The 26472-nt window shown below is 35.9% G+C and overlaps 1 protein-coding gene across 1 annotated transcript in view; it reads left to right on the top strand.

The window, feature by feature from the left end:
- Window positions 1-26472, top strand: part of LOC149782265 (uncharacterized) — a 231580-nt gene that overhangs the window by 70090 nt on the left and 135018 nt on the right. Inside the window, exons 9-13 of the mRNA XM_089935106.1 lie at window positions 11936-12100; window positions 12823-12921; window positions 15840-15934; window positions 18052-18199; window positions 21482-21599. Coding sequence (XP_089791232.1) covers window positions 11936-12100; window positions 12823-12921; window positions 15840-15934; window positions 18052-18199; window positions 21482-21599 — 625 coding nt within the window. The remainder of the gene's footprint in view (window positions 1-11935; window positions 12101-12822; window positions 12922-15839; window positions 15935-18051; window positions 18200-21481; window positions 21600-26472) is intronic.

Genomic DNA, 26472 nt, shown 5'->3' with positions numbered 1-26472 from the left:
AGTATAAATTTATATGTAAGATCATAACAATTTTTAATAATAAAGAGTGTTTTACAAATTAATTATTTAATCAACAGGTATTATATACTGTACCAACATGTGAGAGTTTTTATACATGACAAAGAGGTACTTGAAAATGCCATCAAAACAATAATGACACCTTCCCAAGTCAGGGCAGACTTGATGAATACGGAAATGAAAATTTTTTGTTGACACAGGAACAATTAAATGAACTACAGCGAGAACATATTATTATGATTTTGTGTGATAAAGATCAGATTCAGAATTATGCACATTCTTGTGTTGAATTTGATCAGCTTAAAAAATATCATTTCATCAAAAATAGAAGAAGAAAATAATTACATAATAATCCTTGACAAAGTCAAATGAAATAGATTTTTTTAACTGATTTTTCATTAATTTGATTGGGTAAATAATGAAAGTCTCAAGATAAAAAATTAATCTGAATCCCTTGACAATAAATATTAACTTTCATTTTCATCACTGACAGAGCTTTCGTTTTCACGATCTGACATAATCTTTCTTAATTGTCTCACACGTGTGTTCATAATTTTTTTTTGTTTTGTATTTATGAGACAATTCTGATCTAATTTTCTCGATTACGCATGAAAGCGAGATGAATTTATAAATTTCAGTTTCCTTGACTGCAATCAAGGATTGGAACATAGCTTGTTTAATGAGCTTAATGAATTTTTACTCCACTAGTAGTATATATCTAACTTCGAATTTACATTCTTGTAATGATTCAAAATCACAAATAATTTTTTCAGGATTTAGCTCATCAGATATTTTTATACCATCATGTTTTAATTTTTTAATTGCAGAAACAATAGCATTTATATTTTCAAAGTTCATCATATAATAAATATATGTTTAAAATAAAAAAATATTTACACAACACAAACCCATATGAAGCCCTATATTACCAAATGACATTCAAGCAGGTTCAGAGGGCATGAAATATTTACAGTAGATCTAAGGATATCACAACTCCCATGTGAAGCCCTAGATTGCCAAACAACATTCTAGCAGGTTCAGAGGGCATGAAATATTTACAGTAAATCTTAGATCTAAGGATGGCACAGTACATATAGTAGCATATTTACAGTATATACAATCTTAATTCTAAGGACGGCACAATATACAATCTTATCTAACTTAATTCTAAGGATGGCACAATATACAATCTTATCAAACTTAATTCTAAGGATGGCACAATATACAATCTTATCAAACTTAATTCTAAGGATGATAGAACACTAACTTAATTCTAAGGATGGCACAGTACATATAGGGGGAGCCTTCTCTATGTTCAACATTTTTGCAAACACACACGCGCCTACCATGTGGTGACATTTGCAACTGAGAGTGGTCTCCCCTTGTATAGAGCGATTGATTCCAGATTCCATCATTTCATCATTCACTCACAAATACTTGGGTCTTCATCAGCAGAGTGATGTTCGGGAGTTTCCTCAATCAGTAACTCAATTTGTGTAACTTTATTGCATCATGTAATAAGCACATCAGCACCATTTAAACTGCCTGCCCTAGGGTCCATTATACTTCACTTCAGCCACAGTACTTGACTAATCTCTTCTACGAATTCTGTTGAGCTGTTATCCGTTATTACATTTTTGAAAGGTTATGCATGTAATTTCAACACAACACTTGACTGATAAGTGATTGTTCTGGTGTCTGTATTAACAAGTGTTAATACAATTGGCTGGATCAAGTGCATGGGGGTATAAATGTCTCTGTCTTACTGGTGACCAATTCACTCTTCCTGCACAGGTGAAAGTTCTCTGTCATATGACAGAAATTCTGTCTTCAGAATGTCCCCACAGGTCAATCTTCAAAATCATGCAAATTCATTGAATGTTTTTTTGGGGGGGGGTAGGGGTTAAAGTGGTTGGAAAGCGTTTAGATTGGAAAAAAATAGATGCTTAGGGATACTAAATTTTAAACATTTGATTTACCGTTGAGCAAGCAAACAGAAGTTTTCATGAAGTATTCTGTTCACTAGAGGCAACTTGGATGTGTTCTGCTGAATCAAGAAGTTCATACTTTGTTTCATAATTTAGTGCCCTCTACGGAAACCTGAGTCAGTTGTTATATTCCACTGCTATTCAATTCCTACATTTGCCTCATAGGAACGATAGTGGATGGGGGCGCTGAATTATTTGAATGAGACACCTCAGCTGATTCAATGCCTCCATGTATATGATTCTGCCATTGTTTTCTCTATTCTCCACCACCTCCTTTGCTTCATAGAAAGAGTTTTTAAAAAAATAATTTGTTGTATTATCGTGGCTTGGTAGTCATCAATCAGGATGATTGGAATTTTACCCATGCTAAATTCATTGACGATAACTGTATTTATTTTTGTCTTCTCTCCAATTCAGTACAATTACAAATGTATAAATGGCTAAAAGAACAGCACACTCCTTTTTCCGGAGTTGAAACTTCAAAGTGTAACAGTTTACTTCTAACAACTGCTGGAGGAAAATGATTACAATGTATACATGCTGAACAGCTTTCATGGTGAGAACAGGAAAATGACTTTGAAACATAAAAGTCAGTCAACATACAAAGCAGTGCATGCTAACAGATTTAAGACTGAGAAAATATTATTCGTTGACTAAGTGAATGAAAATGAAATTGTTTAATATCAGCCATTTAGAAAAAGCAATTGTGGTTGGAAGAGACCTGAGGATTTTGCAACAAACTAAATATTTCATAGAACTATTGTCATGTTTGTGTGTTACATTCAGTTTTGGTTTTAGGATATATATATATATATATATATATATATATATATATATATATATATATATATATATATATATATATATATATATATCATTATTATTTTTAAAGTAAATCCTGATTTATGATATATCAAACATTTCTATTTGAATTTTGTGTTCAGCTCCAGACTTTTCACCTTTACAGAATAATAGTGGAAAAATTGTGTTACGATAAAGGAAGCACATTTTTTTCTTCAGAAGTTACAATGAGAAATTTACATATTAATGATTCAATGGATGTATGCATCATATTCAAGAATCAGAATTTTGGATTGTTCAATTACAATTTTCAAGCAAAAATAGAGCATCAAAATTGCTCCTTTTTTAGCTTCCAAGGGGCTTTGCCAACCTTGACTCCACACCAGTTCTTTCCCTTGCACTCACAAGGGGCCTAGGGATCCCCTTTGACCCCCTGGCCTACTTTTCAGTATTGTGGTTTTTCCCAACTTTCACCCATGTTAACATCAACAGAAACATGCCAGCCACAGTTGCCAAAGTTATTAATGAAACTGCTCAACAATGACTGTTAGATTCCAAAGCTGCAATGTATATCTGATTCACTGATTGTAAATATGATAATGGGAAGTGGTGCTTTTTTACAAAGGTATTAGACAAAATAATCAGTTCAAAGATACATCAGATTTTGCATTTGACATGGGTGTTGCTGTGTTGGTGAATCAAAGCAAAAGAGATTTTTGGTATTATTCATACCTGGCTGAAGTCTCTGATCAACAAAAAATAAAATTACAAGTGCAAGACATGTCTAGATTTTTTCTTCCTTGTGAGACCTTCTTGAAAATTGAGGGAAAACTTGTACAACACTACCATGCCAATTATGGTGCTGATGCCCTTGTTGGATTTGTCAACAATAGTATCATGGCATTGTTCAACAGTGCAAGATATTTCATCAGTGGAAAGGAAGTCAAAGCAATTCTTGACTGTATTGACATTGCCACAATGATTTCCTGACTCACTAGATACAGTGATGATTATGCGAGATCTGCTGGTCCAACTATGATGTTTATCAAAAGGTACATCAAATCATGCAGATACATTTAGGCACCCTCAAGAACATGCCAGTGTGGCTTAGATTAATGTTGCAGATGTAGAAGCCGTGGTCATTAACACCAACCCAAATTTCAACTCTGGATTTTTGCATCAGCTACAACTTCAGTGAGACTTGTTGAGGTTTTTGTGTGCAGGTCCCCATGGTCCTACATTTGGGTTTTGCAGAAATGTTCACAAGCTTAATTTTGGAGCTAAATACAGAGTCACCTTATTTTGTAAGCATGATGCCAACAATGCAATTTGGCATACAGGACATAATCCAGGTTTTATTGTGTTGTCAACATTAACATTTTGGATATCCTTTGCTAACCCCTTCCCTGTCTACAGAATCATGTTTGTTATTGTTTATGCAATCTGGAACTGCTTCAGTGCTGTCATTTCTTGCACATACCACAGAATGATGCACACCCACTAAGCAGTACTGTGGGACAGTTTACATGGCAAAGAATTATCCAACATGGTCTACCACACACACAAAAAAATGAATATTCATGGCGTTACAAACTACAGAGTGAGATAATCACATAAAGAATAGTAAGGTGGTATTTGAAAAACTAGGAGTGTCTGAAGTTTCTTTGTGGTTAAATGGTCATCAGGAACCTTTTGATGCAATTTTGCTGAACAAGACATAATCAAACCACGTGCTTATAACAATCTATGGTTGTATACGAACCCTCATATAAACATTGACACTGGTTTGTAAATTTCCCAAACACAGCTTGGGTACATGTACCTGATTTATTACTTTTCATTAGAACACCTTGACTTGATCAAGCAATCCATGATTGATATGTATTGCCATGCATATATATAGATGGCCTGTTCTGGCTGCTGGTTAAAAATGTTATGCTACAATTCTTTCTGATAAGACACTATTGTTAGAGGGCCCAGGCGGTCGAATGCAAGTCCATGATGTTAAGGTCAGCCTTATAGTGAAAACCTGCTTGTGAGAATAAAAATCCAATAAAAAACAATTGTGGGGTCGCATGAAAACTTTATATAAACAAAAATTAACTGGAATTGTCCCAGTATGGTTGACCTAAACACATCTTTTTCATCTAATGCAGCCAATTGAAATCATACCTCAGTGGCATTAAAATTATCCAAATCAGAGGTGATGCACTTGCAAAAGACTGGTGGTATATTTCCATTCCATGCAGTGATTCCAGCATTGTTAGCAGCAGTGACTCCACTGGGTTGCATATGTAGTGACACCTAATCATTTATTGTATTTTGACTCATATGGACTTGCACCAACAGTTCTTGATTATTTAAGCAGTGGCAGGCAAAGTCATCTACATTTTATTTGACTATACCGATGCAAACTCAGTTGGACGGAGCGATATGTAGTCATCCTATTGTTGAAGCATTACATGCACTTGTTGTGTTTTTGTTGATGTTGACCCTGGTGAGTTTGTAATTTTGCAAGATTGATCTAGTATTTCTGTATATTAGTGGCATGGGATGCAGTTTCAGTCATTAGTGAGGTGTGCTCACATTGGCCTGAGAATGTGGGGGTGATCATCATTACCAATTGAAGAGTAATGAAATGCATGATCAAGGACATGGACTCCATCAATCTTGCCACCAATACCACTTCTGTGGACACTTCTACCTGTAGCCACAGGCAGGTCAGATTTTACAATGGTACCTTGGATCAGCACTGCCTGTTTACAACACCACCTCTGGTACAGTCTCAACCTATTTCCATAGGTGATAACAAATGGTGAATGGCTGGAGATAACTGTGTCCCCAATCTGACAGACTCCCAGCCCTTGTTTACTATCCCATACAACCTGCCTGCCTCCTCTTTCCTAGCCACCTGTGGCCTCTATGTGAATTCCCACATCCATTGATCTCTCATCAAGAAAAACCAGCCATCCTTCAACTTACAACCCCCCAGTCAGTATGTGATTTGTGTGTGTGTGATTTGGATTTTTAATGTAGCTTTAACAATTTTTCAGTCATATTGCTATGATGTCTGCAGTGTGGACATTTTTAGTGATGTCTAGCACTGGGATATAATGCTGAAGACATGTAGCATGATTTCCCACCCAGTCACATTATCCTGACACCAGGCTGACCAGTCCTAACACTAACCTCTTAATGCTGAGCGCCTAGCAAGGCAGCTGCCAGTTCCATTTTTTTGTAAGTCTTAAGTATGAATCGGCCAGAGTTTGAACCCGTGACCTTATGCATTTGAGGCGGATGCTCTAACCACTAGGCCACCATAGTGGTCGAGTTGCTGACATGCTGTTTTGCTTTGAAAGACCACTAATGAGGACCCATATGTTGGCAGGCATTACTTTTTGCACTGGTGACCTCCAGCAAATTTAACCTTGTCTGCTACAAGATGCACATGCCGACCTTTCATCCTGTAGTTCAAGCTTTCAGTAGAGACATTGTATACCTGGGACTGTTGAACCTTCCTCTGTGTGTATTGACTGGAAATGGAACAACTGCTTTAAAATGTTGTATTGACTTGATTTACATGGCAATTATCAGCAATCATTTCATCAAGAACTCCATTGACACATGTGGGAGTTGGTATCTTGAATGGCATATGTGCTAACAGAGCAGCTTAACACTTACTTACCTGAAGCCATGGATACATGCATTAATCTTAACCTGGTAGAAGAGATGAATTTCTCATCACATTCACTGTCTTGGATAAACTATCACTAAGCTATTTTAGATCACATCAGGTCACCAAAGAAGTAGTCCTAGACTTGGCATAGCAGAAACAAGGATCAATCTCACCTCATCTTCTTTCCCTGTCATTCTCAGACTAGGCGTGGTGGAGACAAGTACTGTCTCTCTGAGGAATGTGCTTTTAAATCATCTCATTGTCTTCAGTTTGTGTAGTCTCATTTTGGTGCACTTGTTGATGAGACCTTTGCAGATGATTCTTCTTTCCCGCCACTGGAGCAGATGATCAAATTTTGAGTTCCCATTTCATTAGATGGGAGAATCTTATTAGGCTTATGGCTGGCATCCCATACAGGAGCAACTGCCATAAATCAAGCTCTGCTCAGATGCTAGGATAACAGGTTGAGGGACACACCTCCAGCCCTCCTTCCTAAATGTGAGCAGGGTCTAGCTGCACATTAATTTCCTGGAAATGAAGGCTATGGTGAATACATTTAGACACTTTCTGGAAAGAGTATTATTATTCTGTCCAACAAATCAACTGTCATCAGTTACATTTGAAGGCATGGTCATTGTCATTGCATGCCACAAGGTTTTGGATTTTTTTATCCAACTCAGCCACATTAAGGCAGACTGATGTTCCAGCAAATCTAATGCCTTGTTGAAAATAGATGATTTGTACTGAATGTCTTTTTCTCCCCTTAGTATTTGGTTGAATCTGCACCCATTGGGATGGACCACCACCTTCTGTCCAGTCCCAGATCCAAAGCCTAGATGTCCTTTCCCTGAACTGGAAAGGGTTCATTGCATACATTTTCACCAATCCTGCTTCACAAAGTCTTGAAAGAAGCGAATAATTGCTCCTTCAGATGGTAAAAATCATTGCTCTTTGATCTCTTGAATTCAGCTGCTGAGATTCCCAGGTAAATCTTGTCTTTTTCCGGTAAGCTCAAACAATTTTGAATTCAGGTCTTTCATTTGAACCATGAGATAATTAATTTGCACACCTGGCAACAGAGTTTTCTGCTATGGTTGTGCAGCTGCTTGCACAAGGACATAACAAAATCTGTACAAAGGCACATTTTACTGGTACAAATGCAAAGCAGTCAGTCTCAACATTGCATGGTTTATCATTTGTATAAAATAAGGAAAATTATGTTCTAAGCAATATTTTGGAGAAAGAAAATGAATGAGCATCTGGCCTTTATCGGAGCTGCATTGGACAGTATCACAAATCAACACAACAGTAGCAGAATCCTGTTGCACTATCGTCACTGTTGGTCACCAGCTTAATCCACATACAATTAACAGCTTTGGTTGAGAGTCCACTTTTAAAATAAACAGTTAAGTTGTTTACGTGCACTGCATAGAATATTTAATTTTAGTGGCTTGTTTTGAGTGAAAGCTTTCAGCTTTACCATGGCTTTTAAGATCGCACGACTTAAGGATACGTAATTATAAAGTGTCAAATTCAAACCAAGTTGGTCCCTCAGCAAAGAAACATGTGGTTATTAATTTGTTTTCAACAAGAAGAAATAAAGCTTTGATTAACATCTATGAAGCAGAAAGATGGGTGCTTTAATTGTTATTGTCTTGTGCACCAGCAATTAGTTAAATACAACAGCACTGGAACCAGCACTTATCACTTTGATGACCTACGGCTTTGCTTTTGACAGCAAAAACATGATAAAACTGACCTCAAAGTTCCCTCATTTGTTAAGCTGCAGCAGCATTCTAATATTATGTTTCAGTAATTTGATAGCCTTGTGAACTCCAACTCTAAGTGTAAGTTGTCTATTTTAATTGACTAGGGAGGTAGATATATACCTTGTGTATTAACCATTACACCACCAGCTGGATCATTCAAAGAGATAATCCCTATCTTCTTCTAGTGCTGTGCTGTTGCTGTCAATCATTGATCTAAGTTGGCAGAGATGTGGGACAAGGGCAGCTTCTGACATACTTTGATGTTGAGACAGTTAACATTCAAGACTTAAAACACATTTTACAGTTTTTCAGTACATGAATAGAAAATGTCTCAATTTTTTTTCAGTTCAGGGACAGATTTTATGAGTAAAAACTGATATATACTGGTGTAATGGATTTAGATATCAAGCATAACCTCAGAAAGAAACAGTTCTCAGAACAGAATTCCATGTGTGGATGGGGAGTGGAGAGTTGATTAGTTTCCATCATTAGCAAGGGCTACCATCCCACAATCTCAGACATATTTAGATATTGAGGAAGGGAGGATATAGGACATAAATACCTCTGACCTTCTTGTGAACTTTGACTTGTCTTGACCAAAGACTGGAATCTTCGATGGACACTGATGTGTTTCAATAAAGCACATTTTTTAATCAATGTATAGAGTGTACTTGATTCACCTCTTAAACAAAACCTGCTTTCATGCTATTGCATAAAGGATAATAATAATAATAATAATAACGAGGACTTTGTATAGCACCTAATCTTTAGAAGCTCTAAGTACTTTACAACTTTAGACAACACCTATAAGATAAGAAACATAATAATATTAATACAAAAACAAACAACATGAAATTAGAAAAACATTAAAAAAATAAAACAAAAAACATGCTGAGAATATTTCAGGTAGGAAACATTATTAGGTCTTTAAGTTTGTTCTTGCTGTCGAAATAAGTGAGTTTTGAGAGCCCTCTTGAATGTGATCACTGTGTCGTTGTGTCTAAGTTCAGTGGGCAATTCATTCCACGTTGCTGGGCCCTGGTATGCAAAAGAACGCCGTCCATATGACTTTGTTTTCATACTTGGAATAATGAGTATACGATTGTCAGAAGAGGAGTGTAAGTATCTTGCTGGTGTGTACACATGGGTGAGGTCAGATAGGTATGTTGGACTAGAATCCGACAGTGAAACTTAGCACAGAGAACAAATTTTGTGTTTGATTCTGGATCGAATGGATAGCCAGTGTAGGGTACAGAGCAGCGGGGAGGTGTGCTCTGATCGTGGTACTCTAAGTATGATCCGAGCAGCTGTGTTTTGAACTTTTTGAAGTTTCTGGAGTAGATATTGAGATGAACCAGACAGAATTGAGTTACAATAGTCCAGTCTTGAAAGTACTAATGAACACACAAGTGTTTTAGTGGCATCAACTGAAAGATATTTGCGAATTGAGCTGATTCATTGCAGCTCAAGATATGCAGCCTTGCATATGTTCATGACATGTTGGTGCAATGTGAGGGTACTGTCCAGAGTAACACCTTGGTTTTGTACTAATTGTGTGAATTTAATGTTGACATTGCTGATATTTATTGTTTTAGGTAAAGGATGTGAATGAGAAAGTCTTTGTGTTGTGATCAGAATGGCCTCAGTTTTATCATCATTCATCTGCAGCTTGTTACAAGTCATCCATGATTTCACATCAAAAATGCACCTCTCTGCACCTTGGATGGTAGCATCAGTTTCAGTATGGTGGTTAGATTTGTATATATGTCATCAGCGTACAATTGATGAGACACTGGATGATGATCTATGACACTTGAGAGCGACTGAGTGTACAAAATGAAAAGAACAGACCCCTGTGGAACTACCACAACATAGATCAACTGGATTGTAGTGTATTCCATTTGCAGATACAATTTGTGTCCTGTTGACCAAGTAGGACTTGAGCCACAGTAAGGCTGTATCATGAATGCCAAATACATGCTGGAGATGGTGAAGTAATATATCATGGTCTGTTGTGTCAAATGTTGCAGACAAATCAAGGAGGGTGAGGACTGTAATCTTTCTGCTATCCAATGCAGAGAGAATGTCATTAACTACTTTTAGAAGAGTAGTTTCAGTACTGTGGCAAGGGCAATATGCAGATTGTACATTGCTAAAAAGACTGTTTGAATTTAGATGAGATACAAGCTGGGATAGAACAACCTTTTCTAAGATTTTTTAAATGAATTTGAGATTAGAAACTGGGCAATAGTTCTTTAAATCGTTATGGTCTAGTGTTGGTTTCTTCAGCAGAGGCTTTACAATGGCAGTTTTGAAAAATGATGGGAATTCCCCAGATGAGAGAGAGGTATTAATAACATCAGTTAGTGAAGGCAATACAGGATCTTAGCACTCAAGCAGCAGTGATGTTGGAATTGGATCAAGTTCACATGACTTTGGTGCACTCTTCATCACGATTGTACGTACGAAATCCATAGAGACAGGTTCAAATGCTGCTAATGGTTGCTGCTCAAATTCTGTATCCCAACAGTATGGTGATGACGAGTCAATTGAAATTGTGGTGTCAAGCTTATCTGTAATGGTTTGTACTTTGTCACTGAAAAAATTTGCAAACATGTCCAGGTTGACTGGAGAGAAGGTAGTTGGAAGTGGTGTTGATTTGTTCTTTGGCATTAGCTTGTGATCAGTGAGATGCATGCCTTGTCAGTTTATCCAGACTATCTTCAGTTCTTTTCCTATTTGGTTCAGTTTCACTCATGATGACATCTGCTTTCATCACCAGAACCAGGCTTCCCAATCATATGGAAAAAGTCCTTGGTCTTAAAACCTCTATCTTCTTTGGACCCGTCATATCAGAACAGGGAAGTCTTGCTTGTTTGTACAACTCAAGAGGGAAGTGATGATATTTCAGTTCAGACTCAGTCATCCTGGATAATGTTAGGTTGTCTACTCTGTTTATAAGGAACAAACCCAAGACAATGAATTTATTGTGCATATTGACTCATGAAGTTTATACCTGAAATTATATTAGTTGCCACTAGCATAGCAATTGAGTTCAACTGCTGTATGAGTGACATTGTCCAAGCTGAGGGATAGAGGTCAGAGATGATATTCTGTTCTTTACCTCAGATATCCTTCATCCCAAAGGACAAGTGGTTTAACCTGGCCCATACTATATCATCAGTAATACAGGTTACCTTCCTGGTCATTCATAAGCTTTGTAGTGATGCAGCTTAATCACCTTCTGCTGAATTCATGAGAGCAAATATATTTTCTCCAAACCACATTCTGGTACAAACCATGTGCTAATCTAATTGTATATCACACAAGATTCAAAAGTGTTTCACATATATTAAGAGACCAGAGACAGGGCCAAATGTGAGGTAACTCACATTTTATCTTACCTCATCACACCCTCCTCCCCACTCTGAAAGAGCACACAGATCCACTACAGTAGTAACTAAAAGTTTGATGGGATTTGGCACCAGTCCCTCCGTACATGAGGGCATGTTTGTTTGATTTCCACCTGGGCAAGCAATATTTTAGTACTTCGGTTACTAAAGGAAGCTTAGAAGGGCTGGATTTACAAGTTATTGGATGTTACAAGTTACTCATAATGTATTGTGAACAGCTAAGTATTATTGAAGAAACACTTTACTTCAACTTTTGGTTTCTCTGTGCAGGATGGAAAGTTATTGTTGAAGGACATGAAAATAGTATGGAAAGACTATGATGAAAAGCTACATCCCTGGCTGCTGAGGCTGACTGAGGAATTTGACCTGACATACCCACTACCAAATGAGGAGGCCAGCATTGTGCCCTGCCTTCTGCCAGACTCTGAACCACAGGTAGTCTTACAAACACAAATTCAGTTCTCAATAGCTTATGTCCTGCCTTCTGCCTGACTTGGAACTGCAGGTAGTCTTCATTTTGTTGTTAATAGCTTGTGTCCTGCCTTCTGCCTGACTCAGAACCACAAGTACTCTTACAAACACACATTCAGTTGTCAGTAGCTTGTGTCATATTGTATGCAGCCGTAAAATTCCATATGCAGTCAGGGCTAAAAATATTAACTTTTAAATGTAGCATATATTGTGTCTTGAAAAACTCTTGCTAACTTTTAGATATAGCATGTATGGTGTATCTTTAAAAGTTGTGTGGTCAAATTAAATTTAAGAGTAAACTTTTGCAGAGCATTGGCTGACTTTTTGTTGTCCATAGGAAAGGGGTTTAACTGCAATTTCCTGGCATGATAGAGCCAGTACCCAGATGAAATTTCTGTTAAAAACCAACCAGTTGAAGTCTTAGAATTCACACTTTTTTCATTATATTTCTTTCTGACAGCACACATTTATTTTCTTGCAACATTGGATGAGATCTAGGAGTGGATCAGATATTCACACACCACATTTTATGTTATTCAAGACTTTCTGTGTGTGTGTTTATTAAGTGGTATCTTGTTGATACAAATAAGGAAGATTATATTTAACAATCACTGATCAGTAAACCTAACATTCCATTCCATGTCAAACTAAGTCATAACTCTTCTTGACTTGTCCTTTGTTGAAAGTATGAATGGCCCCATGCTGATCCAGCCAAGAATGTCAAAGAATCCAAAATGGTGTACCACTTCAAGTATCTTCCTGCTGGACTCTTTAACAGAGCTCAGGTAATAATAATAATGATAATAATACATTTTTAACTTGCCTGTACACTAATTCTACTGGTATTTGAACTTTTCCTGCATTTGATATGCAACAAAATGATAATGTTTGTGTATAACCACTAGGGATAATCTAGAAAACAGTTATTAGTTATGTCCCTTTGGTGTTTAGTGCATTAGAGTATAAATTTTTGTGCAGGAAAGCTCGCCTAGTATACTGCGTGTAAGATAAACAATACAGTCTAGTTAAACATTGTGTCAGTAGTGGTATGTAACAACTAATACAGCACAGCTAGTTTCATGTTACAATACAAAAGTCTGATTACTCACTGCATGGAAGATAAAGTATAGAGTGTAATTTAACATTGTCTCTATAACCACTGAATATGATATGGCTAGTGTCATGACATAATACAAAAGTCTGATTACTCACTGCATGGAAGATAAAGTACAGAGTGTAATTTAACATTGTCTATAACCACTGCATATGACATGGCTAGTGTCAGGATATAATACAAAATGCTAAACATGGTGGCTAGTATACCTGGTGGAGGAAGAACCTGGGAAAACCCTGAGAAGAACTACCAACCCACAGGAAGCTACTCTCGAGCTTTCTCACATACCGGTGTTGGCCAAGCCTGAGATTCAAACCCACATAAACAGGGTGAGACAAAGGTGAGATGTTGGTGATCGGTAAAGACTTGCGCACCTTTGACCACTAGGCAAGCTGGGGTCCCTACATAGACAATAAGGTGGCGCTCTACAGTTTCATATTTTGCATAGGGTTAGAATCTTTTTAAAAAAAAGAATTTTCCCAGCTTTCCTCACTGGTTAGACTGACTATTTAAAAAAGACATTGTATATCTTAGGTATAGTTCAAAGAACCTTTAATTCCCTTTATTTTGGTGTATGATTGATGGGTGTAATATGGGTTATAGAGTATACAGCTTGGCCTTACTCCAGATGTGCACCTTTCAAAAAAGTGCTAGCTCCACTTGGTCATTTTCACTTCCTGAACTTCAGAGGTAAAAATTGTATAAAAAAGAGCCAATAACTTTTTTTTACATCTTTTATATTTGGTAATTCATTCATTGCACTTTCAGAATCTGGTATTGTCTAGTCTGGCAAAATTCATTTTGCCTATTTTAATAGCTGCTATGTATAGTGTACTTTAGACAAATTCAGGCTGATTTTTTAACACAAGGGAGCAGTCATTTTAGTGAGCAGTGTGTTTAGATCATGTACACTTTCCAAAAGTATAATATCCAAAGTAATCTCTGCCACATTACATTAAATTAGCATAGAGGTATGCCAACAGTCTCTCCACTGTGCATATTTTAAATGTAGATAACTTCACCTTACATGTGTCACTCTCTCAAAAGTACGTAATAAGTGGTGAGTGCCCCCTTAAAGAGAACATAGATATTATTATTGTACGAATTAATTTTCATTGTATGGCTGAAACATTTAAGTCACAAGCATCAAAACAGTCCTTTTGAATAATTCTCCTGTATTTCCCCCCACAGAACAGTATTTATTAGTTTCAGAGTCTCTAACAAATCCGGCCCCCCCCCCACCTTATGATAATTAGTGAGCAATTTTAAAAATGCACATTACATTTTGTCAACATAGCAACCAATGTTATACTGAAAGACAGGAATATGAAACTAGCCAGAATTATTCCTTAAATGTCAACAATAAATTTTACAGTTTGAAAAGGTATGGAACAGATGAGGTTTGTAAAGGTCAAAGGGTAAAATATTTGCCTATTGTTTAATATGGAAGAAGCAAATTTGCTTTGTCATCATGTATGTTTTAATTTCATTGCAAATAAAGGAAAAGAAACATTTTCAATATATATTTCTTCTACTTAATGCAACAGTTTTAAATTTAAGTTGACTTTATTCCTATGTTCTAAGACTTCTAATTTCCCCATAATTAAGATCACTACTCACAAAAACATGCCTCATGGCAAATTATGTAAGCAAGAATAAAATGAGCATAATTAGTTTATTTTCATGCTTAACATCAATTTTGATGTACCATTTTATTCAGAACATCATACATAACGATATGAAAATAAGAAAAATAATTGCATACATTTTTATATTTGTTTTAAGGTGGTGCTCTACAGTTTCTTATTTTGCATAGGGTTAGAATTTTAAAGAAAAAAACGTAATAACTGGTGAGCACGCCCTAAGCAAGTGAGTCTAGTTAAACATTATGTCAGTGGTGGTGTAACATTAGAGGGTAAGTTAACTTTGTGTCCATAACAAGTGTCATGGCTAGTATCACAACCTGATAGAAAATAGGTCTGATTACTTTGGCTGGAAACTGTAAAATATTTATAATATTCATCACTCACGAAACAAGCTGAGGATATTTGTTGTTGAGGATATTTTTAGAACATAGGTTTTAACATACTTCACATCTGGTTTTTTTTGTGCAAAACATCTACATCTATTTTTAACACTCACTGGAAATAAGTTTGGCATAATTCAATATGATTAATAACAAATTTAGGGCAAGCTAACAGGACAGGGCCAGTAAACTTATTTATTTATGATTCTCACCATATTATCAAGACAGAAAATTAAGATATTGTTTGTTATTTTAGTAATTTTGATTAGTAGCAATCCCTTTCAATCTTGATTTGACAAATAGCTATTCTGAGACTTGGGAATTGACTACATTTAATAACATTTTATTGGTTAGGGGCATGGTTGATATGTTAACTCTTTAGTTCAAATAGCAAATCTGCTCTCAATTAATGTCCAGTCAATTTTAAGAAAAAGGTTCTGTGAAACGACCTTCATGATATAACAGCTCCATTTATTTTTAAATTTCTAAGTCCAATGTAGTACTTGTATAGTAATTATATGCTAAAATACCTATACTAGTGTGTCTATTAATTTGTATTACAGGTACGACTTCACCAATACTCAGATGGTTCAGTTCTGTGGAAAAAGGGTTCCTTCCTCAAGAAGAACGAACACATTGCCCTGATTTCGCAAACAGGGTAGAAACCTTTGAAGTATTTTTTAAGCACGGAAAAAGTTTATCATCTTATTGTTTTATCAAGTTCAGTACATTTCACTGTTACTAGTGTATAATTTCGTATGATGATCCTGTCTATCCCCACCCCCACCAGTCTGAATTGTGGGACATGGCACAGAGTGTGCTGATGCCCTCTCTGTTGCCCAGCCAGTCTGTGGTTCAGAGTATGCTAGATGATGATGATGCCCTTCCTGTCCTTGTTGACTCTAACAATTTCATGGTTGAAGGAGTGCAACTGACACCTCCTACCAGGCCCAGGCCTTCTTTCTCTCATGGAATAATGAGGATGAGGCCCAGTTCTTTGATAAGGTGGTAAATGAAGTCTACCACCTCTTATCCCAGACTTGTGCCCAAAACCATCTAGCACACAGTTGAAGAAGATCCTTTCCATTTTGGAAAAGATCTCTGGGTTGGGTGCAACCTCAACCACACCTGTTACTTCTTCCTCATTTCTCCAAGACTGAGTAAATCTCTGAGGTTTGTGACGGGTCAAAATGTCACTCAGCAATGTCAAGGCTGGTCCAGTCCTTCTTCGACATTAAGATCCCTGTTCTCTTCTGCCAGTTACCAGGTACATTCCCCAAAGTGACCTGCTAAACATCCCAATTGGATGCTGGTTCATCCAAAGTGGGTATTTCAACAGGAGCCTAGGAAACTTATAAAAAATGGTTCTAACAGCTGCCTCACTTGTCACTCAGCATTAAGAGGTTAGTGTTAGGACTGTTTGGCCTGGTGTCATGATAATGTGACTGGGTGGGACATCATGGTACATGTCTGCAGCATGATGCCCCAGTGCTAGGCATCACTATAAACTGCCACAGTACAGCTGACATCGTATCGATATGACTGAAAAATTGTTAAAACTACATTAAAAGTCCATATCATGCACAAACACACATATACACACACACAAGCACAAATTCACCATTCCACACTGAAATGCATTGAGAAGAATGATTGTGAATATAAATTAACCCATTTTATAACATCCATGTGGGTATTAAAGCGAGGTCATGATGTTACTCACTGTCAAAAAATGTGGTTAGCAATATATATTGACCTCCTTCAGCATCTGGTTACATCATGTAAGTTAACAAAATAAATTGCCAACAACTTTCACTGGTATGTGTTTGACAAGTTTGGACTTGAGCTACACATATAACTCAAGCAAGGCAATGACAAGTTGCAGTTACTATAGCTCTCAAGAAAGTAAACTGAACAAAACACAATTTCACCATATCAGTTTCTTGTCCTTGTATGAAAAGTGTACTTTATAGCCTGAAGACCAAACATTTGTCGAACACAGAACTTCCCAGATCAGCTTCTACCAAAATTTGTGTACCTTTAAGACCCCATTTGAAGGCAAAGTTATTATCATTAACGGACCTGTGCTGTAATAATAAACGTTTTATTTTCTTTTTGCTCCCTTATATATATATATATATATATATATATATATATATATATATATATATATATATATATATATATATATATATATATAGATAGATAGATAGATAGATAGAGAGAGAGAGAGAGAGAGAGAGAGAGAGAGAGAGAGATTTACATACAATGCTTATGTGCCATTTTGCATGCTCACATGTATTTCCTGATCACTGATATTCCATTTGTTCCTTCTTCATCTGTTTTATTCTGGAATGCTTTCCGAAATTATCAATGTAAATTGTTAAAAAATTTCTTTTTGTCTTGTTCACTATATTTGTTAATGAACCCTCCTTATGGAGGAAATAAAGATTGATTGATTGGAAGCTTGAAAATCAGTTACAGACCTTGCATAAATGGCATTAGCTTCACTATGTTCATGCAGTGTAATTGAATTTCAGGCTTTCTGAACCCACTAAAATATGTGATCAGGAATGTTGATGTTATGACTATTTTAACTTGTATGTATTATATAATGACAGTCATCTAAGTGTTGGAGCTGTTTCAGTTATGTAATTACTTACACCTTGCCAATGATATTATTGGTCACCAGTCCAATGGTGTCTAGCATATTTGTTAAAATTTTATTGACAGGTGGATGGAATCTGCAGTCCATAATTAAATCTCTCATTACAGAACCTCTGAGGTGACAGTAAAAGCTCAGGGCTTCCATCCAGGGAATCTCCTCTTTATGGTTCATGAAGTGTTTGAGACCCTAATTTCAGAGTTCTATGCTGGGGTCAAGTATGACTTCTCCATTCCTTGCCTTGAATGTCTGAACATGGTAAGGTTTATTCTCCTGCCTGCAGAAGTTTCAAGATATGTAATATTTTGCATGTTCATTTGATAGGATGTTTATATGTCAGTAATACAAAGCCTGTTGCTATAGCATCGTTTCCTTTCCAGAGCAGAAATTAGTATTGTCCACGTAAGAAAATTTTATACTCCCATTAGATGGAAAGTTCCAGAAAGTCCAGAACTAGACTCATTCTTTCCCCCCACAAGTACAGCAGTTGTCTGTTTCTTATTGATGCAGTTTGGATTGAGTTGAATTCATGAAATTTGGCCTTTTCTCATGCCCGAGATGCATCCTGGCATTCAAATATTTGCATATTTAGAGTGTTTACACCCTCAACACAATTAGTCATCAGATAACCTGTGAGCTTTGAGGCATTTTTGAGGCTTTTGTTCTAATTTTTATGGTTAATAAAAGTATTTGTGGATATTTCCTTACTTCGAGGGTAAGCATAATCTTCCCTTTCATATCAGTAACATTTGTGACCTTCACTTTTGTCTGGTTTGAGAGATGTTAAATGATGAATCTTAGATATGTTAATGGGGTCTTACACTATCATTATTATTAAATAGAGAGTTCTGGTGATGTCACACCAGTTATCATCATTACCATATTGACAGTCATGTATTTGTATGTGACAGTCATGTTACAGTATTTGAATGTGATAACAGTTATGTATTTGCATGTGATAATAGTTATATATTTGCATGTGATAAACTGCAGTCATGTATTTGCATCTGATAACAGTCATGTATATTTATGCAATAACAGTTGTGTATTTGTATAAGATAATAGTAATGTATGTGATACAGACATGTATTTGAGGATGTTGATAGCAGTTTTATTTTCCCAAATTGAGTTACAGTCAGCAGTACCTGAATAATCATATTTAAATACTCAAATACAAATGTTTTATTCAAATTTTTATATACTTTTAGAAAATATTTCAGCAGACCATTGGAAATATATTTTTCTTTGATAAACTGAGCATGATGGCATTGCAGTAGCTTGTCTGAGTTGGTTTTTTTTTCTTCAGTGTAACTGCCATAAATGTTTGAAATTCAACCAATCAGGAAGCACATTAGAATAAAGATATGTCAGAAACTACATTATATTGGATTTCAGCTTGTTTAAATTAAATTCTCTGCCAAGGTCTCAGTTGTTCCAGTTGTCAGTTTATATAATTTGACGTTACCATGGTTCTTTCTATCCAGAGGCTGAGTCTTCTTAAATTAAGCAGCTGTCATTGAAATGGCTTACAGGCTTTTAAAAAAAACTATAGCATAAGTATGTTTATCAGCTTTCATAAGCGTTGAAAGAGTAATGTCCCTTGCTTATGATAGAATATGCCACTTTACAGTTATACAGTACTCACAGTATAGATACCTTTTATGCTTGCTTGCAAGCTGAGTCCAACTGCAAACTGCACAGATCCTGATCTGCCATTGCATAATGTGCCAGCAGATCTGGGTCTGTGAAGTTTACTAGTAGTAATCAGTAGAACAATCAACATATACCCTAACCTGCTGGTGCATCATACAAAAGGAGATTAGGGTCTATGTTGTTTACAGTTGGACTTGATTTGTAAAGGAGTTTTCATGGTTATTAGAAATCAAGGCATGTCATTTTATTCATAAACAAAGTGCAGCAGCAGTTCCTTACTTACTACTCGACATGGATTAAGCCAAACGTGGTGAAACTGTAAATTAATGTACAGTCCTACCCTCTTATATTGCATCACTTATGTTGACAAGCCACCCATGTCGACAAAAATGCAAAGTCCTGTGCCCATGGTCTATTGTTACTGCCAAATGTGCCATGCTTATGTGATATTGAGGGAAAAAAAAAAAATATCAACAGAGGCCCCAGGTCCCAAATTGAACAGATCCTTAGTTTTCTAAATGTTTACGTTGACAAGCTGCCAGGTCCAATCCATAATTTGTTCTACAATTATTTGATCTTGCTGCCTCAGGCTTTAATGTTGCTGCCACATAAACAGGCATTTGTTTGGTCCTCCAAAGTTGGTCTTTTTTGGTGACTTCAATACTTACAAGTTGATTACAATCTTCAATACAAACAATACACCCTTCATCTAAATAAGTCTGAATCAAACTTTATTAAAAGCAATGGGATCTGATCGATTGTTACATTTATCAAAGAACATGTTTATTGTGCCTCTTAAGTTACCCTTTTTGCAGGTAAAAGTAATTTTATGATTACAATGGCATAAAACATAAATTAAATTTACAATCTCTTTAAATTTAATATTTGACCATCAAGGAAATTGAAGGTGTGGCATCATGCAAAGATGTTTGTGAAAAAGTTTCACTTGTTGACAGGTTTTCATTTTCCTATGAATAACCTCATCCCAGTGGTAGCCTCAGCAAGATGATTATGTTTGTTGTCTTGGTTAAACCAAAATTTAGGACAATTTAAGTACATGTAGCATGTAGAAAAAAACCTATACATAATCCTACTACTGGTGACAATGTAGTAGTGAATTGTTTAGTGACACATTTCATGACATTGAGATATAGATCAAATGAGGACTACCATTTGTTTTATATTTGTTTATGTTTGAGTGTTTTCTAATGGGATGTGACCAATACATGAATTTTCTAACATGTGACATACTCAAATTCGTGGATTGTTTTCATATACATGTACAGTACTTAACTCATTATGGATTGTATTACACAAAGGTAATCCAGATGTAAGTTGTCAGTATGCAAGTGTATTTCAGACTAGTTTTGTATTCATCCAATCAAAATTTCCATTGTTTATTTTCTCACAATGTAAATCCTATCCACTAACAACAGTTCACCACTTACAAATTTCAAAGGTCACCCCTTGCAGACAGATTTCACTTGTATTAGATATTTAATTTTTTTCATACCCACCACCTCTTCCGTTTATGTCAGAAAGATTACTTTGACCCAATAATGTCAAAATAAACAGATAATACTGTACTTTAAAAAAGATTTAGTAGAACATTATTGTGACAGTTTTGTGGTGGGTATCACTTTAGAAACATTGAATATAAAAAGTAAAAAATAAAGAGATGACTCTTTGTTGCCTATATATGTCTTATCAATTTTAGAAACAGTTACCCAAATGTTAACATAGCTGATGATGATAATCATGAGTTGAAGCTATCATACCAGAAAAGTTAAAGCAGACAAGACAATACAAAATGTTAGTTATCTGTATCATTACAAGCAATATTCTTTAATTTGAATTTAGTAATTTCTTTGTTTTTGTTTTTTGCAGAATGTTAAGGAGCCCAGTATGTTAAAAGCCTCCAAGATTCATCAGGCCTGGGAATGTAATGCCCCCTTCCTACAGTGTGAGAAGCTTTTCCACATTCTGTCTATCCCAGAGCTGCAAGGTATTTGTTATGGAAGAGAAACATTCCCATGCATGTAATATCTCCTAGATTTTCCAGGAGTTACTTGAGCAGGCCTGGATCCTATCTCCTGGATAGTCCAGGAGTTACCAGGGCAGGCCTGGGGATCCTAGCTCCTGGATAGTCCAGGAGTTACCAGAGCAGGTCTGGGGATCCTAGCTCCTGGATAGTCCAGGAGTTACCAGAGCAGGCCTGGGGATCTTAGCTCCTGGATAGTCCAGGAGTTACCAGAGCAGGCCTGGGGATCCTAGCTCCTGGATTGTCCAGAGGTTGCCTGAACAGACTTGAGAGTCGTATAAACGTATGAATTGAATTTGTGCTTCATACTTGGTGTCTGCTAATTCTTAGCAGGATTTTACTTTTAAAAACAGTCACCTTTCATAGTTTAACTTGAAGTTTCTCTTTTGTATGTATGATCTCCAGGCTAGGAATTCCTCTAAAATGTTCATTTTTAGGCCAAACCCAAATTTGCCAATTTGGAAAAGTGGAAGTGGATTTTTCTTTGGATAAATACTGTATTTGGTGGTGATTATAAGTCTATACAGTTTTAAAATTTTCCATTTTTGAGAAAAGTATGAGGGATACACATAATAGATTAATATAGTCAAAAATTTGTCCACATCTGAGAAAGCCATGTGAGATATGCATAACAGGTTAACAGAGTGTAAAATGTACAAATTCTCCATATGTGAGAAAACCGTGAGGGATCTACCTAACAGGGTAATACTATTTACAAAATGGCAATATGTGAGACAACCGAATACTCTTACAGCTTAATACTGTGTACAGTTTGTCCATATATAAGGAAATCATGTGGGATATGCCTTACAGGTTATTACAGTGTACATATTGTCCTCATTTGAAAATGGCACATGGGACACACATAACATTCTCACCTAGTGGACAGACTGATGCCAGATTTTTCTCTGAAATAGAATATCTGTCTTAAGGGTAGATGTGATTTTATGTGGTCAGGGATGTCATTTACTTGATGTAAGACACAATAAAAGAACCAGGATGAGCGTCAAAAGTTCATTTCCAGAACATTCTAAGTGGTAAACAAGGTCAGGTCTTTCACTCAAAGTTTAGTATAGAATGTAGCAAACATCAAGTAGACCAGAAATTCCTGAAGGGTGAACCAATGTCCTGAAGCCAAACCCAAATTTAACATGTTTAACTACAAGTAATAATTTTCTTGAAATATGATCTACAATCATAGACAAATTTAGCTATGTAATATGTTTTTTACAAAATGACCCTTACAATTTGCAATCATGAACAAAAACATTAAACACACGGTATAGATATACATAAGACATTTGAAATTGCCAGTATACATATTGTAATGTGTAAATTGTACAGAGTTTGCTGTGGACAAAGAAAAGACTCTTCCCCAATATGTGAACAAGATAGGGAAACCCAACCATCAGAGACAGAGATTTCCTCCAGGTATTCAGAAAGCCTCTTCCCTTATACAAGTCTTGTTCAGTTGGGTTTAATTCTCCTATCCTGCCCACTCATAGGGAAATGTTGTAAATCTGACAAAAGTGCACTCGATGACACAGTGGAACATCATTGTAGTGAACGACATAATTTATATCAGTGTCATTTAAAGTGATTATGATAGCAAAAGTGAACTGTTTTGCTGACATTTGAACAACAATTAAAATGTATTATAATCAATACTGTGTCCAAAGACATAAAATTTAATTAAAACTATTTTATTTCTTGCAGTTTAATGGTATCTTACCATTTCATTTTGTTGGGCAACCACTTCCCAATAAAGAATGTGAAGAAGATGGCCAAACATACCATATTTACCATAAATTTTGGGACATTGTATTTCTTGGAACACCATAAATTAATTTTTAAAGTAATGTTTTGTGCACTCTATGTTCTGGGATACATCAGTATTTGCTAGCTACATTACTATATAATAAGTAGGGAAACTTTGAGCTTAATGCCAACACCCAAGCAAAATATTTATCAATAATTTTTTTCTTGTCATAAGTTGTGGGACACCTTTTAAATCATTCAAAAAGTTCTTTGTAGAAAATGCACTTAAACTTAGATTTTTTTAAAAAATATTTAAATGTGTACTTGAGATGAGTATGTGTGTGTTTATGTGTACGTTCTGGATTTTTAACATAGCTTTAACAATTTTTCAGTCATATTGCTACAATGTCTGCAGCGTGACAGTTTATAATGATGTCTAGTACTGGGGCATCATGATGCACATGTAGCATGATGTCCCACCCAGTCACATTATCCTGACACCAGGCCAACCAGTCCTTACACTAACCTCTGAATGCTGAGCACCAAGAAAGGCAGCTGTTAGTACCATTTTTGTAAGTCTTTGGTATGATACTTGAGATGAAACTCTTTAATCCACTGCAGCAACACCTCATCAACCCAATCCTTCTGCTGCACACGTACAATCCATCCTTTTAGTGCATGAATATTTTTTAGCTCCTTCACTCCTTGAAAAATTATCATTGGAGGCAACACATCTCCTGCTATGTAAACTGCAAGGACTAAACTTAGATTTTTTGTTTGTACCAGTTGTGCAAATTCTTGCACTTTTAAAACCCACCTTATTGACAGCCTGTCCAGGAATGAGATCAAAGTACACTGGAGTTTCATCCATATTAATGGTCATACTGTTGTTGAAACCATCTTCTCTTCTGGTCTTCACAATTTCAAGGAATGGATCTATTTTCTCCTCCAGATATACTGGGAGATGCTGGATCATCAATGTCCATGCACAAAGCACTAGATTGTGTTGCTTTAAAAACTGTTCCATTGTTTCAATTCATTTTAATTATTGCAGTTAAGACTGGTAAAAGGGAACCAATGTTGGCTGCCCTATTTTGGCAGACTTTGTGTGTGTGTGTGTGTGTGTGTGTGTATATATATATATATATATATATATATATATATATATATATATATATCAGTACACTTAAAATAATCCAAACTCAGCTTCAGGGTTCAGCTTCCTTTGTAATAAAATTACCTTTGAATTTGATATCCTTCTGGTAAGTTAAAACAATGAGTTTATTGCTCACTACCAGTTGTATTTGTTTGTCTTCTGTAATCATAATTAATACAAATGGCATTGATATTTGAAAGGTAAATAGTATACACAGCATTAACTTGCTTTAATAATATTTTCTGTAACCCATGCCAGTGTGAAGACTGTCATGTGCACTCACAGTGAATGTATTTTAAAATAACATTTTTATTTGCAAGAGACATTCATATCGATAAACTGGATATAATACAATCTTGGTTATTTTGCACCTTACACCATGTCATGCATGAATGGCAGGTGCCTACACTACATATACTGAGTTCATGGATATCTTTTTGTCTTTAATAAATTGCTCATGATGAAAAAAAAATAGAAATAAATGATAACAATACAAGGTTTCTTTCATTTTGTTATCAAATAAGCATGTTGTATATCTATGTTATTGTAGCATGCATTTGGGGGGTAGGGCGAATTCAACACAAATTTATTTCTTAAGTCTTGAGACATTTGACCTAGCTGGGAAAAAAGTTTCATGATAGTTTCTGGGACATCTACAAGTAAATATTACAGATACTGCTTTTGCATATGATGTATTGCAGATATATTGTTCACCAAATGATGTCATAGAATTTCATTAATCGTCAATACATTACAGCATGGTCACTGGTCCAGATTTGTGTGGCCAAGTGGTCTGAAGTGCTCACCATTCCAGATCACTGCCATCTCACCTCTGTCTGCATGTGTTCGAGTCCAAGGCTCGGTATGTTTGAGTACGTGGGAAAGCCTGCCAGTAGCTCCTCATGGGTTGGTGGTTCTTCCCTGGGTTTTCCAGGGTTCTTCCTCCACCAATTATACTGGCCACCTGGTATAGCCTATCTTGTGCTGAAAAATGGCGTTAAACCCTAGAACAACAACAGCCAGAATTGTGTATTATTCCTGGCCTAGAAAGAGCCACTGAGTCACAAGGAGCTACTGGCAAGCTTTGTCACATACCCAATGGATGAGCCTGAGACTCGAACCCACATGGAATGAGGTGAGATGTCAGTAATCAGTAAAATCGAGCACCATAAACCATTCAGCCCCTCTATATATATATATATATATATATATATATATATATATATATATATATATACAGTGTGACCCCACTATACCACACTCCATTATAACATGAATTCGGGTATTACACAGTTGTGGTGTGGCTATCAAAATTTCACATACATATTTATACATATTTTTTTCGTGTACATGAAAAAAAAAATCTTTCTTAAAAGTACAAAAGAAGTGTAAATAGTTTATTATCATTTTAGGGAAGAGATTGCAAATTAATAATACAAGATGATCATGGCGTGGCTCCTGAAATTTTATATGTATTTTTGTTGTACACGAAAAAGTAGTTTTTTCTTCTTAAAAGTATGAAAAATAACATGTAAAAAGTTTATTCTGGGATTGCGTAGGGCTTTGCCAATGTTGCAGACTTGGATTTTTTTCCTTATTGGCAGCAAAATATACCATCTGGCGATATTTTTTTTATTGGTGACATTGTTGGCCGTTTAAACTTGTAGATACATCTATTGGTTTGGAGTGGAGAAATTCAGAGGCCCCATGAAAAGAAGCCATAAACTGGATATAAAGTGCACTTAAATTTATCTATTATGTAAACAATTTCTTTGTCCATATTAACAAACCATCTAAACAGTGCATTGTTATATCATAATCTGCTTATCTTGACATCTAGCATGAGTACTGTATGTTGTGAGATATCTGCTTTTGTGTTGTTGATATTTCTGGTAACAGGGATCAATATGACAAGGCATAATC

This window comes from Sinohyriopsis cumingii, chromosome 15 (assembly GCF_028554795.1).
Source record: "Sinohyriopsis cumingii isolate HCF-2022 chromosome 15, ASM2855479v2, whole genome shotgun sequence".
Lineage (NCBI taxonomy): Eukaryota > Metazoa > Mollusca > Bivalvia > Unionida > Unionidae > Sinohyriopsis > Sinohyriopsis cumingii.
This window is presented reverse-complemented; position numbering and strand designations above follow the sequence as displayed.